This window comes from Antedon mediterranea, chromosome 4 (genome assembly GCF_964355755.1).
Source record: "Antedon mediterranea chromosome 4, ecAntMedi1.1, whole genome shotgun sequence".
In the NCBI taxonomy this organism is placed as follows: Eukaryota; Metazoa; Echinodermata; class Crinoidea; order Comatulida; family Antedonidae; genus Antedon; species Antedon mediterranea.
The window spans coordinates 19725731-19740278 of NC_092673.1; the positions used below are offsets into that span (position 1 = coordinate 19725731).

The following is a 14548-nucleotide window of genomic DNA, read 5'->3' on the forward strand; positions in this document are numbered from 1 at the left end:
TGTTCGCCCTGACCAAATCACTCACGCCGTGTATATTAAAATAAAGTACAAAAATATGAAACAGTAATAATTGCAACAGAATTTTTTTCAATGCAATGCATTTCTTTGAGGTCCCCAGAACACTATACTAAAAGTCCCAACAAATCCTAATAAGGGAAGACGTCTAATTTGCATAAATCCAAAAGGGCCACCAAAATTAAATAATTTGACATATTTTGACTTCTAAACGGTCAAGGCGCTTTTGGGGAAGTTTCTCTGATGAGACACACTCCGACCAACTCATTGGTTGCTGTCAAAACCATCTTAACTGGCAGTGAAGATAACATCCACCTAGAGGCTCGCACAATGCAACTATGTTCTGCTCACCCATCATCCGTTCATGTTTGGCGTAGTAAGAGATGATAATAACATCATTCAAATTGTCTCTTCATTTATTGGAGTTGACAGTTCATCTCTTACTCTTCGAAAAGCAATAAAGAGTATTAAATTCGCCAACATAAACAGGAGGTCAATTCTTAACATCCTATTGACAGTATCTGATGGTGTGAAGTTTCTTCACCAGAAAAAAATGCACATAATGATATAAAAGCTGAAAACATTCTCCTGTCAAGAAGGTTAGTTTACTAATTGTTGGTTTGAAAAAAAAGAATATTTCCAAAATCTACAAACCAGATGAACATTTTCAATCATTCTCCTTTCACATGAAAGTGATGAATGGGTGGGCAAGATTATTGACATGAGTGGAATAACATCACCACTTGTGGAACCACCTGCTGCTGAAGTAACATCAAGCGACATCTTCGCCCTCTGCTTTGTTATGTGTGAAGTAGCCCAGGCATGCCATTAGCAGCAACTTAATGAGTTGGCCGTGAGATGCAAGAAAACTCGACCACCGATTAACACATACATTATGTTCAAATTCAATAATCAATATTATATTTAATACTGAATCTCTGTTTTAATCATGTTTGCAACTTTCAACATAGAGCAATATTTGAATTATAATTATTTATAGATTTTTATACAAAGAAATGTTTTAAATACAATAACGGTATAATTATATGATATAACAAAATGATATCTAAAATGTGTTTGTTGTACGTTTAGACAATATTGGTAGGCCTACAGTAAATCATTTCGTTGTAAAAACAGAAAGGGTTGCTTTCTGTGACGGATCCTCGCGAATTATTTTACAACCTGATACAGAGACAGTGATGGCGATGACTGGTAGCGGTAATAACGCAAGCTGTTTTTTCTCTATCATGTGCTTTAATAATGTGCGATATATTTTATTATATAACACCTAAATAGATTCCTGTAATTCGATTGAACGATTGTTTGGTCGTTTGTTTACTACAGTAGGTGTGTTATAAAATCCAAATGAATATAATGTAATGTAATACATTATTAAAAACCAAATGTTACTATTTCAATCAATAATGCTAGGCCTATCTTTTATTTGATTCAAATGATAGGAATCTGTTTAGTTGTATAAAACAACTAATAATTTTTTTATATTCGTGTAATGGTACAAATAATGGCATTTGGTGAATGATGAAAGGTTATAATAATATGTCAACTTGGCTTCGCCTCGTTAAAGGCCGATAACAATCGACGATAAATAGATAAAAATACATTTTTTTAAAGAACAGTTTTTGTTATAGGATAATCATGTAGGCCTATGCTGTATTTGATAAGAATAATATTTTTTTAAATCCAATCAAATGTCATGATCAATAAAAACAATAAACTTGTTGTATTGTAACGATATTATTGCTCTTACTAATCATGACGTCATTTGATTGCACGTGTGGAAATATTATTTTCATCAAAGGCAGCAGAGGATAAAACTTTGTAAATAGGCCTACGTGAACGTAATTGGTTGAAACTGCATCACATGACTACCGCTGCGAGGATCCTAAATCGTATAATTATATCTTCGAGTACAATGATATTAAACATATAAAATCCACCAAATTATCGAGTACGATGATATTGACTGTGTCATTTTCGTGTGGCAACACTCGCGAAGAATCAGTTTTCAGACATGAGCACAATAGAGAAAATCTTATGTATCTTGAAATTAGTTTTTCAGCATTTCCAGATATAGCCTTCTACTTTTGGCATTTAGGCCATAACGAGCTGCTGCAAATATGAAAGCATACGGTAGATGCTATATCTGAACCTATAGCTCTCATTTGTACAATCGTGCCTAAAAAGTTATACCATCTAATAATACAGCCACAGTAATGCTCTTGATATCTTTTTGACTTTCCGCGTCTGACGGAAAATGGCAGTTTTCTTTTTCTAACTATTTGCAATCTTTACGTCACATTGGTTGATCGAAGGTTATTATGACTGGCAGATAAGCAGCTAGATTTACATTTGTGCATAAATGCAGACCATTTAGGGTGACTAGTGTTGATCTCCCAGTGTATTCATAAGATCTGTTACTTGCTTTATCCATAAGTTGTACTTTAAACTGCAAGTTGGCCATGTTTCTCTCTATATTTGGAAAATATCTTTACAGTCTATGTAACTTCTTTAGAATATCTTGTTTGTTAGTTTCTTCTCGCGAATGATAGTTACCTTACACTCTCTGGTATCTTCTTGTGTACCTCCTTGGTCGTAATCAGTATGGAACTCGATCTTGTGATTAACTCACGACGTCGACATAGTAATAATAAGGATTGTGATAGCGATAGATCTCGGAGACTAGACAAAGAGGATTGTACATAAATGTTATTATTGTGCCCGTTTGATTGGGAATTTTAAAACTATTACTGTATTTAACAAACTGAATGCAAAAAATGAAACATCTAAAACCAGTGGAGCAGAGCCTTCAACTATGAAGTTTGGTCCTAAATGGAATAAGAAGATCTGATCCCTTTCCGACTATGTATTTTAGAATGCTGATTTTCTATTCTGTAACCATCAAAACATAGACTTAGTTATCAAAATCATGTCTTCATTATGAGCTAAGAAATGGTGGCCATTTTTAAAACAAAATGGTGGCCATTAAGTAAACTTTAAAAAAAATGCTGTAATTGAAATCCTTGACCCTCAAACATATACATTGCCACCAAAATCACTTCCATACATTTTGATTTAAATTTATATTTATACCTCTTCAGTCAAAGACTGGTTTCCCAGAGGGCCCAGTTGGTGATCAGTGGCTGTGATGTACTAATACACCGGGGTAACCCCCTACTCGTCTCGAAAGATGTACTAGGTTCTTTAAAGTGCACACGAGCTAGTTGTGTACACTGGACCTACGGTTTATACTCCTTATCCGAGAAGACTCCTACTCGTTCTACCACCAGGACCATGGAGTGAGTGAGCCTCGAACCCCTGCCGATGTTATGGCTACGTAATTACGGTTCCACTGTCTTAACCGCTCGGCCACTCACTCACTCACTCACTCACTCACTCATGCCGTTGAAGCTGAGATAAGAGCAAAAATCTGCAATTTTATGGTGAAAAACAAAATGGCGGCCATTTAGTGAATTACGAATATGCTGTTTTTCTATTTCTTGACACTCACAACTACACTTTGCCACAAAAATCACATTCATACGCTATGTAGAAATTGAGATGAGTACGGTACAAATCTGTATTTTATGGAGGCCATTTTGAAAAACAAGATCGCGGACATTCAATAAACTTCAAAATGCTGTATTTGGATTCATTGACCCTCAAAACATATACTTTGCCACCAAAATCATATCCATACATGATGTACAAGCTGATATATGAGCAAAAATATGTATTTTATGGCGGCCATTTTAAAATCCAAAATGGCGGCTTTCCCCAGGCCAGATGAGCTGGAACTTTTTTTGTGGATATATAGAACCTATTTAACTCAAATCAGTTGAGAAACACTTGTTTCTAATTTTTTCCCAGATTGACCCTTTTTAGACTTAAAATAGGGATACTATTGGCTGGCAGCCAATTTGAATATTTTTTGCTTTAAATTACAGTTTTTTAGGTAAAAACATTTTTTCTGATCTAATTTTTGGTGACATAAAATGGCATATTAAAAAAAAGACAACAATTATTTTTTCAGGGGAACATATATATATATATATCTATAAATTAATCTTAATTACTAAAAAAAACATAAATAAATAAAGAAATTGTATTTTAACTTGATTTTAGATGCATTTGTGACAAAAATAAATGGAGGATAGTAATATCCCTTTTTCATAAATAGCTTATTGTTTAAGCAAAATACCTTAACATATTTGTTTATTACATAATGTAATAGGCCTATGCTAAATATGTACAAGAAGAAAGCACATTCTTTAAAAAAAATCACTGAAACTATTTAATATTAAATAGTAATAATAATAATATTGAAAATACATTTTGTTTTCAGATGTTAGAATCAGTTGAACTCCGTTATAATTTAAGGATATTTTAATCATACATGTTTTAGCCAAATAAGTGTTTTGGTATGATTTAAAAAACAATATTTATACTTTCCAACTTTGAAATTAACCTTCTTAACTACAAGGTATCAACCAAAGAACTTATAATGGCGCCGCCCATTAGCTCTATTCTATCCCACAATGCCTTTCGAAATTGTTAACTGTGTTTATAAATGTGGCAATTTCTCTGAGTATATGTACACTGATTAGCATAAGCATAATAATATGAATATGAATATTTAATATGAATCAGTACATTACTTTAATTGAATTGACTAGCAACATTTTGAAATATCTACATAAATACATATGCGAGACCAGCTCTATAATCCTGCCACAACTTTATAACGAGTTTTATTAACAATACTCAATATTAGGTATAGGTGCATTTTTGTTTAATTTAATGTTATACTTGAGCATCAAACTAGATGATACCTCTTAATATTTAGTAAGTAAAAATATTAGATATAACTTGATTAAAAACATCTCTCCATAATCGTTCAATTGTTTCATTGTGTTATTGGGACCCTGAACTAGGTCCATAAAAAGAGCAACGAAAAAGTTTTCGCCACCATGATCTGATCGTGTTCTTGATGGAAGGTCATATTGTATGGTAGCATTTACAAAATGACTCAAAACAGTTTTTGAAGAGTTATCATGTCCACAGTTAAAAAGGTAATGCACCGTGAAAAACCTTCAATATCCATGGATGACAAGCTTCCACCTGGAAGAAAAAAAAACAATCATCAAATTTTCAATAAGGATCTATGCTTCGCTAATGCTAAATCACAGATTTTACTTTTAGCTTTCTGAACAATTTTTCTTTTATTTGGTATAAAACAAAATCACAACCCCAATGGGCAAACCTGTGATTTACAAAACAAAGACAACGGTGATGATTTCTACAGTATTTTCATTTAAATCAATTTATCAAAAAACATTGGCAGAGGTTTGTAGGTACAGGTGGCTCAAGGTTATGAATTTTGTGCTACATCTTATCCACAGCTCAGACTTTTGTACTATAAATACTAAGTATGAAGAATTTATATTAGAATCGTAAAGGTGTAACAAAAAATCTTTATAGTAATAATCATATTTACAGACCCCTTTAAAACTACAATGTAGTAATAATCTTCGCCTCATACGATAAGCAAGTTGAGCAACATTTTTCTATTTGTTACCTTATAAGCTTCATATCCATCCATACGGTATGCCATAAACTGTTAGGTGTTGGGAAATAATAGAAAGGTTTCGCAATCTTACGAATACGATAACGAAAACGGATACGTCACGCACACGTATTCGTTTTCGTAAGCCATAAAAAAATCTGTTTCGCATGGCAACGAAATATTGAGGCGCGTCTAAAATATGACTGCGATAAATTTGAGCGAAGCGCAGGTACGTGTTGCTTGGTGCTTGACTGCCTAGGCCTAGCGTAACATCAACGCGAGTGAGGACTTTAAAAACTGCTATTTATCAAAATTGACTTGGCATTTTAGTAAATTACTTTAGTAAATTACTTTCAATAAATCTATAATCAAGTTTCAAGTTTCAAGTTTCAATTATATTATAATCATGAATCATTCCTGATTCAAATGCAAAATGTGCCAAAATAGATCAAAAACTATACTCGTTTTGTAGTTACGAATAGGACTGGTGATATTCGTCAACACGAATACGCTTTACGAATATGAAATGGGGATCAGCTCAAAAGTTTCACAAATGTATGACGTATCCGTTTCGTTATCGTATTCGTAAGATTGCGAAACCTCTCTATTATTTCCCAACACCTAACAGTTTATGGCATACCGTATGGATGGATATGAAGCTTATAAGGTAACAAATAGAAAAATGTTGCTCAACTTGCTTATCGTATGAGGCGAAGATTATTACTACATTGTAGTTTTAAAGGGGTCTGTAAATATGATTATTACTATAAAGATTTTTTGTTACACCTTTACGATTCTATGATAACCTCCCTATTATGTTCTCCTTTTTACAGCTTTACTCCATCGCTCAGCTACAGCTGGTGGGTCTACCCGATTTGGCGAGCTACAGTACGAACTCTCCTTCGCTGTATTACACACACAACCATTTACATTAAAAAATGCCCTCATCATCTAAGAAAGAATTACAATATAAATTTATAAAACATTTTGTTGAGTTGAGGTTTGACAAATTTAATATGGTATTTTTTATAATACAATATTTTTTCTGTAAGAAGGACATTAATAAATTTTTATTTAAATTAATTTTAAATTGATACCGTACGTTATTCATTTACATAACAGACTCAAATGAATTAGTTCCACCAACATGTTTGTAGGGGCTGGGGTATGTACTTAAATTTTAAAAGGGGTTATTTCCAATGAATAATATAAAAGAACCTTCAAATGACAATGACAGGTTTTATATTGTACTATTTTATTCTGTATTTCATTTTCACTGTTTATTAAATATTTTTAAATATTTTTTAAGAGTTTGGCATGAAAATGTTTTAAAAATATAATATGAGGGTTGTATTAAATTACCTGGTGCCCTGCATTTAGGAAGTCTGAGTGAAGAGACTGTACTTCTTGATCTATTTCCTCATCTGTGATGCCCGAATATTTTGAACGGAACCGTAAACCAAGCGATGCTAGCTTCTTATATACAAATGATGCTGAACATCCTAATTGTTTTACTTTGCAGTGTAAACCTAATTATGGACGTCAATTGCTCAATAGACATTTTGATTGTGGGTCTTCCTCCTTTTTTACCTGCAGTTATTCAAATTATAAAATAGACATGACATACATTAATATAACAAGCCTATATAATATAATTCAAAGCCGGAACTTTAATGTTCTTGCATCTGGCCCAACAATGGCCAGGACAGGAGGTGGCTAGGGGAGCTCGAGTGGCATAGATATATACATTTTTCGTATGATTGAAATAAAGAAACAAACAGAGGACTATAAAGTAGAAGGACGTATAAAATGAGGCCCCTTCTGCTTAGTGTAAGTGTCCGAGTACATTTCTCACGTACCGATTAGAAAAAAAAAAGTTTTTGTCTACGTTAGGTTCCGATGTTGTGCTGTCAGAATTTACCATGGGATCTTCCTCTGTGGAAAGATGATCATTCAACGTTTTGACTTCATCGGAGCATGTTTATTTATAACAAATTGATAATCGAACTAATGATACGTTTGACTTACCTTGGTTGTTATACGGATTACAGACTATTCTAATTAAAAAAAAGTCGTCATTTTTAATGACAACGCTAATGAAACAAGGAAATAAGTGATTGGCTGGTTCATTGCTATACTTGAGTTAAAAGGCCTTGGCTTAATTTAAAATCATATCGTACTCTCGGGGATACGTTCTTATTAAATGATCGAACTAACGTATCTCACCTTTTGTACGTTCCTGGCGGTTTACGGTACTGTATTTAGATGTTGTCTCTATCGACTACACAGCAGATAATACCAAACTGACTTCTAGACAATGTATTCCATATACATGTATCAATACTTTGTAATCGTAATATCGGCAGTGTATGCAGATGATACTTATCTTCTCCAGACAACAGCGCCTCAGACACCCGCCGAAAACTGCCAAACGATGTCTGGTAACATTTACATCGGTGGTCTTGTTAATATCCATCGTGTCAGCGAGGTAATAGACGATAGCTTGACAGAAGGACCAATTAAAGAAAAATGCTCAGAACCATACGATAACGGAATATACACTTCCTTGTCCATCATCCACGCTATTGAAGAAATAAATTCTCGCACGTACTTAGATTTGAAAAATGTAACTCTTGGATACGTGTTGGCGGATAGCTGTCGTTCAAGAACTGGTGCCCTTCGAGGGACGATTCAACTCTCCAGTGGTACATGCGGTCCTGAAGAAGCTCCTATTGCAGTCGTTGCTGATACTTTCTCCGGTTCTCTTAGTCCCGTGGCTCATTACTTACAGCTTACGACAACCCCACTTATTGCCGTATTTTCTACAAGTGTTGAATTCACTAACATGGAGTTTTATCCGACCTTTTTTCGAACTGTGCCGAACGACGACCACCAGTCTGAAGCATTGGTTCACATTGTCGACAGTTTTAATTGGAAGTGGGTGGGTGCTATTGCCACCGATGAAAACTATGGTCACTACGGTGTTAGCCACTTTAAGGAAATTGCTATGAAAAGAGGAATATGCCTTGCTTTTGAATCCTACGTGCCAACATTTATAGATTCGAATAGCGTTTCTGATGTTGTCGATTTAATAATGAAATATCCTAAGGTTAAAGTTATTATAACTTTTATTAGTAGCGGTTACGAAGTGTTAAAGGTACTGGAGGAATGTGACAAAAAGAACATTGACAGTAAGTGTTTATTATATTTACTAGAATATTTACTCGCTTTGCCCACGGACCACCTAGGCCGTGCCCTCTCGAAAGAGAAACCATTTTAAAATATATTCTTTATCCATTTAGTTACGAAATAATAATTGTTTTATGTATGTAATAATATACCACTAAACACAGTGTCACAAGATGAGTCCAAATGTTTGAGTCAAATTTACACAAATAGTCGATTGAAATAGTAAAGTACAAGTAACGATACACCACTATGACGTTTATATTTTATGTAATTCCAGTTTTAATTAATACAAACGTTGAGAAGCAACTGTCAGTAATAATTTATTTGTATGTGTTTATATAATGTAAAACAGTTTGTGTAAAACACCTCTATTGGGGACAAATCGTAAATTCGCTTCAATCGTCAATAAATTATCTAAATAAATCTAACTAAATTAGTAGGCCTAATGGTTTTCAATTGTTTCTTAGAGCCAATTTTATTTTTTTTTTTTTACATACTATGTGTTTACATTTACATATTTTGTGTAATTGCGATAATTTTGTTTAATGATGACCATTACTTTACTTGTCTTTTGAATGTATATTGTTTCTTACCATGTAATTCAGCAGATTTGCTGAAAATTGGTTTGATTTTTAATAAAAAAAAAATTTATACTTAAGTGGGTTCCTACCCACCAACGTTGTTCTGCGTTAGGGTATGTGATCCTTCGTAGGCTAATGTAGGCCTATCCCAATTTGTTTAGTATCTTAATTAGAGCCAGTTCATACGGTACTTAGTTATTTACAAGAGTAAGTTGGTTCCTACGCACCAAAGGTTGCGGTAACTGCTCTCAAGAAAGCAACTAACTCGGGTATATAACTATGTAACCCTTAGAAAGTTATGTGATACAGCGGTTTTGGTAAAAGCATTGAGAAAAATGTTACGCGCGATTTACTGAAATGTCCTAATACGAATACGAATAAAGCCCTGAATACGTCCTATAAAAACCTACGTCCTTACGTAAAGGAATACAATGTCATACGCTCTTTCAATTGCCCAAATGGCCCTCGAATACAGAACTTTGACGTTAATAACTGGAAATGGTAAAGATGAACACAGAGTGAATGAATACAGCGAATAAATAAACTTTAGACTTGAATTGTCTGTATCGCATGGTTACTGGCCTGCCACATTCCTGTCTCATTATTTTAAAATATGATAGAGTGGTATCTTCATATTTATAAAATTCTCATCAAACATGGATTGTTTTCTTACAACAACGTCTTGCAATTAAGGAATATTATATATTATATGTATTTGTTGTTCACTACTCATACATCTACTGGTATTATTAGCATTATATATTTTAACTGATCAATTGAAATATTAAGATGTACTGGCTTTACAACGTTACTAATGACATTGAGGGGGGAAGGTGTTGTGGGTGGTGATTGAACTGCAATAATAAAGTTGATTGTACAGATATAGACGGCGACTGAAACTGTCAGCTCATTTCTGTTTAAAAATACTTATATCCGCAGTATATCTGCAGTCACAGATTTTTAAAATCGATCGATGAGTGTACTTTCCTTTGTTATTACGCCTGCGGGAATAGACGCTTGTGAAAGAGCGATTGGAATGTTCCATTTATTGCAAATCAATACATTTGTATAAACGTATATCAAATCTATCAAAACAGTATTTTTCTATTCTTCAACATTATGATGCTGTACTAGAGCTGTGGATTTTCAAATATTAAAAACAATTATCGTAGAAGGAGATAGGTAAATGCGAAGAATCCTCGTATTATTGTGTGCGGGTATTTTTCAAGATGGACATCCATTAGACCGTGTATACCACGATCGGAAAATCGTTGAACCTAAATTCGTTTTAGTTGTCAATAACTAATTCTAACTCAATTTAATTAGTAAATAGAGTTACATCAGGTGGTTAAAATCAGTACCCGAACCAACTTTATATACCATCGAGTACGGTAAACATCTAGAAGTAACGCGCGATTTACCGAATTTTGCTCTAACGTAAATTTATATATAGATAAATACCATAAATAAAGTAATTATTTACAGAATAAAAAATAGAGAAAATATGAACCGAAGCGAGGCGATAATTCATCCTTCAAACAAAAAAGAAAAGAATTATGTATATGAATTATCATATACAGTCACGTCACCGGTACATTTCATCATCATCATTTTATATAAATCGTTATTTTAATTTTGTAAAGATGTTTTTAATTTCGATTGATGCATTTTGACATTTATAATAACCTTGGGTTTTAAGCTTTCACAATATCTATGATTAAAAGATTTCTATGATTTGCAAAAAACTATAAGGTAGATTGATTTACAACATAGTTAAAAAGTACATTATTATTGTATTTAATGATTTACAAAAAATTCAATTTCAAATTCAAATAAAAAAAAAATCATTATTATTTCCTTGAGAAAAGACCAAAATACCTCTGATTTGATGGATTTCTTTCCATTTGTCGATAACTTAAATTTCTCCCTGAAATTGTTTTTGTTTATTAGGCCTATGCCATTTTAATGTTAAATAATAGTTGTTCACTTCTACAAAAAATTGGATCGAAAAGAAAAATATTTACATAAAAAACTGTCAAATTTTCTGTCAGGTGTTTGGTCTTTATATAAGTAAAATCATTATTTTTGTTTTGGTTTTTATTATGTGACATTAAAATGGCATTCAACAAAATCAATTTTTTTTTAGGGGGCAATATATCTTGAAAGCCCGTAGTCTCTTAGACATTATGATAGACTATTCAGAAAAATATATAATGAATAGGCACAATTCCAAAAGAAATAATCGGCTCTCTGTCCAGTTTGTAAATCATGGGAGGTGGTGTTCATTGTGATCTATATAAATCAATCCAATGTATTTTTGTTTCTATTAGAAAAGGTTTGGATAGGAACAGATGCTTGGATAATTTCACGAATATTTGCTTCAAATGTATTTTACAATGTCATTGATGCGGTGATTGGTACCTCTATTGAAGAAGTTCGTAATGAAGATTTCTGGAACTATTTCTTATCTCGTAAACCCAACAACACTAATCTGAATTCTTGGTTTATTGAATATTGGGAGAAAATATTTTCTTGCCAGTTGTTTAACTATAAAGAGAACAACGAAACGGAGGTGAATCAAGAATGTTGGTCGCATTCACTAGAAGAAAAGGCTGATGAATTCAGAACATTCATTGATTTTACAACGTATAATGCCGTGTATGCTATTGGTTATGCCATTTATGACATCATTGAATGCAGGCCTCCTAATGGACTGTTGCAGGATGGACGTTGTCCTGACATAAACAACCTTGAACCGTGGGCACTAATGCAGTATCTTAGAAACGTGAACTTTACTCATCCTATTATTAAAGATCGTCAATTTATGTTTGATGACAATTATGAAGTTTTAGCTCGCTACACGGTTTACTACTGGAAACGTACGTCAGAAAATACCGTTAAAGTTGAAGTAATTGGAAGTTATGACCAGTCAAGTTATCCACACTTGGAAATGAACACGTCAACAATATTATGGAATGGAGGAAATTTGACGAAGGTATACCACTTTCCTTGTAAAAAATGTTCTATAAAAAGTTTTCTCTCATGTATCAGGCACTTATGTTTATATTTAATTTTAAAGATTCCAATGTCGGTTTGTAGCTTTCCATGTCAGCCAGGTAGCAGAAAGGCGATTGATGCGAGTAAGCCTAGTTGCTGCTTTGATTGCTTCAAATGTTCCGATGGTACAATTTCGACTACTCAAGGTACGGTGATGGTATACATACTTTCAATCAGTATTTTAACAATTATTCATTTTTTATATTTCTAAAAATGTTCTTATTTCCATTTATGTGACGTCAATATTAATTTTCATTGTATTGTCCTCCTGAAAAATGTAAAAAAAATTTGTTGTAATTTTAATGTCAGATAATATTTATCCGCACCACGTGATATCCACCACAAAATTGGATTGAAAAAAAATGATTCAAATTGGTTGCAAGCCAATGAGTTTTTGGTTGAATTTCACCATTGATTTGGTCATTTTAGAAATGAAAACATTAATTTTCCCGTTTTTTTCTACGGAATTGATTGAAACTATACAAAATATGAAATATGAAATATGAAATAAGATATTGAAAGTCTAATTACATTATTCTTCAATTTTCACATGTTTTTTTTTTTTTTGGCGGGGGAGGGGGGAGTGGGGGACAAAACATCTTTAAGTATAATTTGCTTGTCGGAAAATATTTGGATAATTAAATAAAATTATTGTTGAAAACTTTTTGTCTAGACCAAACCAAATGCACAGCTTGCGAGGATGGTTACTTCTCAAATGAAGAAAACACCAAGTGTTTATTAAAACCTCTAGCAGTAGTGGAATGGAGAGATCCAGTTGTAATTGGTTTCCTAATCTGGTCCGGTGTTGGCTGTATTTTCACTTTCATCACTGTCGCTATATTTTTCGTAAAACGAGAATCGGAAGTAGTAAAATATTCGTCACGTGATCTGAGTGTAATACTACAAATCGGAATCATTGCTGGTTACCTATCTTCAATATTGTTCTTAATTCCTCCTACTGACGTCATATGCCAACTGCGCATTGCGGTTCCTAGTATTATAGCTTGTCTGTTGTTGGCGGTATTTCTAATCAAGATATATATGGTTATCAAAATATTTAACCGCGGGAAAAAGGGAAAGTCAATGATAAATGTAAAAATTCGGTTTATCAAATTCCGTTTGTTGTTTGTTTTGTTAATTACCGGTTTTCAAATTTGCATAGTACTTTTATCGTATTTTACATTTTCTGTTAAGAAAGTAGAGGACATTAAATCATCTACAAAAGAAACAATAATCGAATGCAATGTGACGATTGAAGCCTACATATCCAACGAACTATTCAACTTAATGTTGATTATCGTCTGTTTCGTGTTCGCATTTCGCGCGCGTAAAATGCCGCATAATTACCACGAAGCACGCTTTATATCCGTCGTGATGACGTTTTGGATAATAATCTTCTTGTTATCGATCACCACTCACTTGTTCACTGTTGGCGAACTACAATCTATAATTGCTGTCATGTTCGTCTTAATTCTTTACACGCTCATTCTGATCATGCTTTTTGTACCGAAATGTTACATTCTAGCAATGAATAAAAACAATAACGCGGGAAATCCAATCAAGTCAAGTGGTTCGTGTGCCACAATATCTACTATAAGAGAGACCGAGATTCAACATTGTTCACATATTTAAGACACTTTCTTGCTTCTATTATTATATAGACTTGTAACATATTTATTATTATAACTTGCATTGTTACGGTAAATAAATATTGGTGTTGACTACAACTTGTTTGTGAAAAATTAGTACCTGTGTTTAAAATAAGATCGTCACAATTATGACAGAGATAGCACGCCATACATGATAGGGTAGTTTATTTGGTTTACTTGTCTGTAAGTTACACCGTCACCTGGAATGACCTCCTGTTGTATACAAAAACAATCGTCAGGATCTAGGCACTGACGGAAATTACAGTAATTTGATTTTCCGTTAGTGATCTCTCCAATTTATTCGTATTAAGGTAACAATACGGAACTATGCTTATTACATTTTAAATTGAAAATAACATCCTGTCGCAAATTCAGGGGCAACTAGAAAAATATGCCAGAAAAAAATGTGGGATTGGTTATTTTTGCTTCCTGTCTAATATTATAACAGTAAGGTCGAGTCATATTGAAAAAAC

General features: G+C 33.2%; 1 protein-coding gene and 1 long non-coding RNA gene across 2 annotated transcripts; both read left to right on the forward strand.

Moving 5' to 3' along the window:
- The first annotated feature begins 7931 nt into the window (after positions 1-7931).
- Positions 7932-14111, forward strand: LOC140047670 (extracellular calcium-sensing receptor-like). The gene is made up of 3 exons (XM_072092708.1): positions 7932-8790; positions 11700-12232; positions 13126-14111. Exons 1-3 carry the CDS (start codon positions 7932-7934, stop codon positions 14056-14058), a joined length of 2325 nt encoding a protein of 774 aa, XP_071948809.1. The 3' UTR covers positions 14059-14111.
- Positions 12241-13124, forward strand: LOC140048077 (uncharacterized). Its single transcript, XR_011845052.1, has 3 exons — positions 12241-12364; positions 12449-12572; positions 13100-13124. It is a non-coding gene; the product is annotated as an uncharacterized lncRNA (long non-coding RNA).
- Positions 14112-14548: the final 437 nt, after the last annotated feature.

Coding starts and splice junctions, on each gene's coding strand:
- LOC140047670 (XM_072092708.1), top strand. CDS start 7,932: ATGTATCAATACTTTGTAATCGTAATATCGGCAGTGTATGCAGATGAT. Junction 8,791..11,699: donor TGACAAAAAGAACATTGACA/GTAAGTGTTTAT, acceptor TGTTTCTATTAG/AAAAGGTTTGGATAGGAACA. Junction 12,233..13,125: donor AAGTTTTAGCTCGCTACACG/GTTTACTACTGG, acceptor ACAGCTTGCGAG/GATGGTTACTTCTCAAATGA.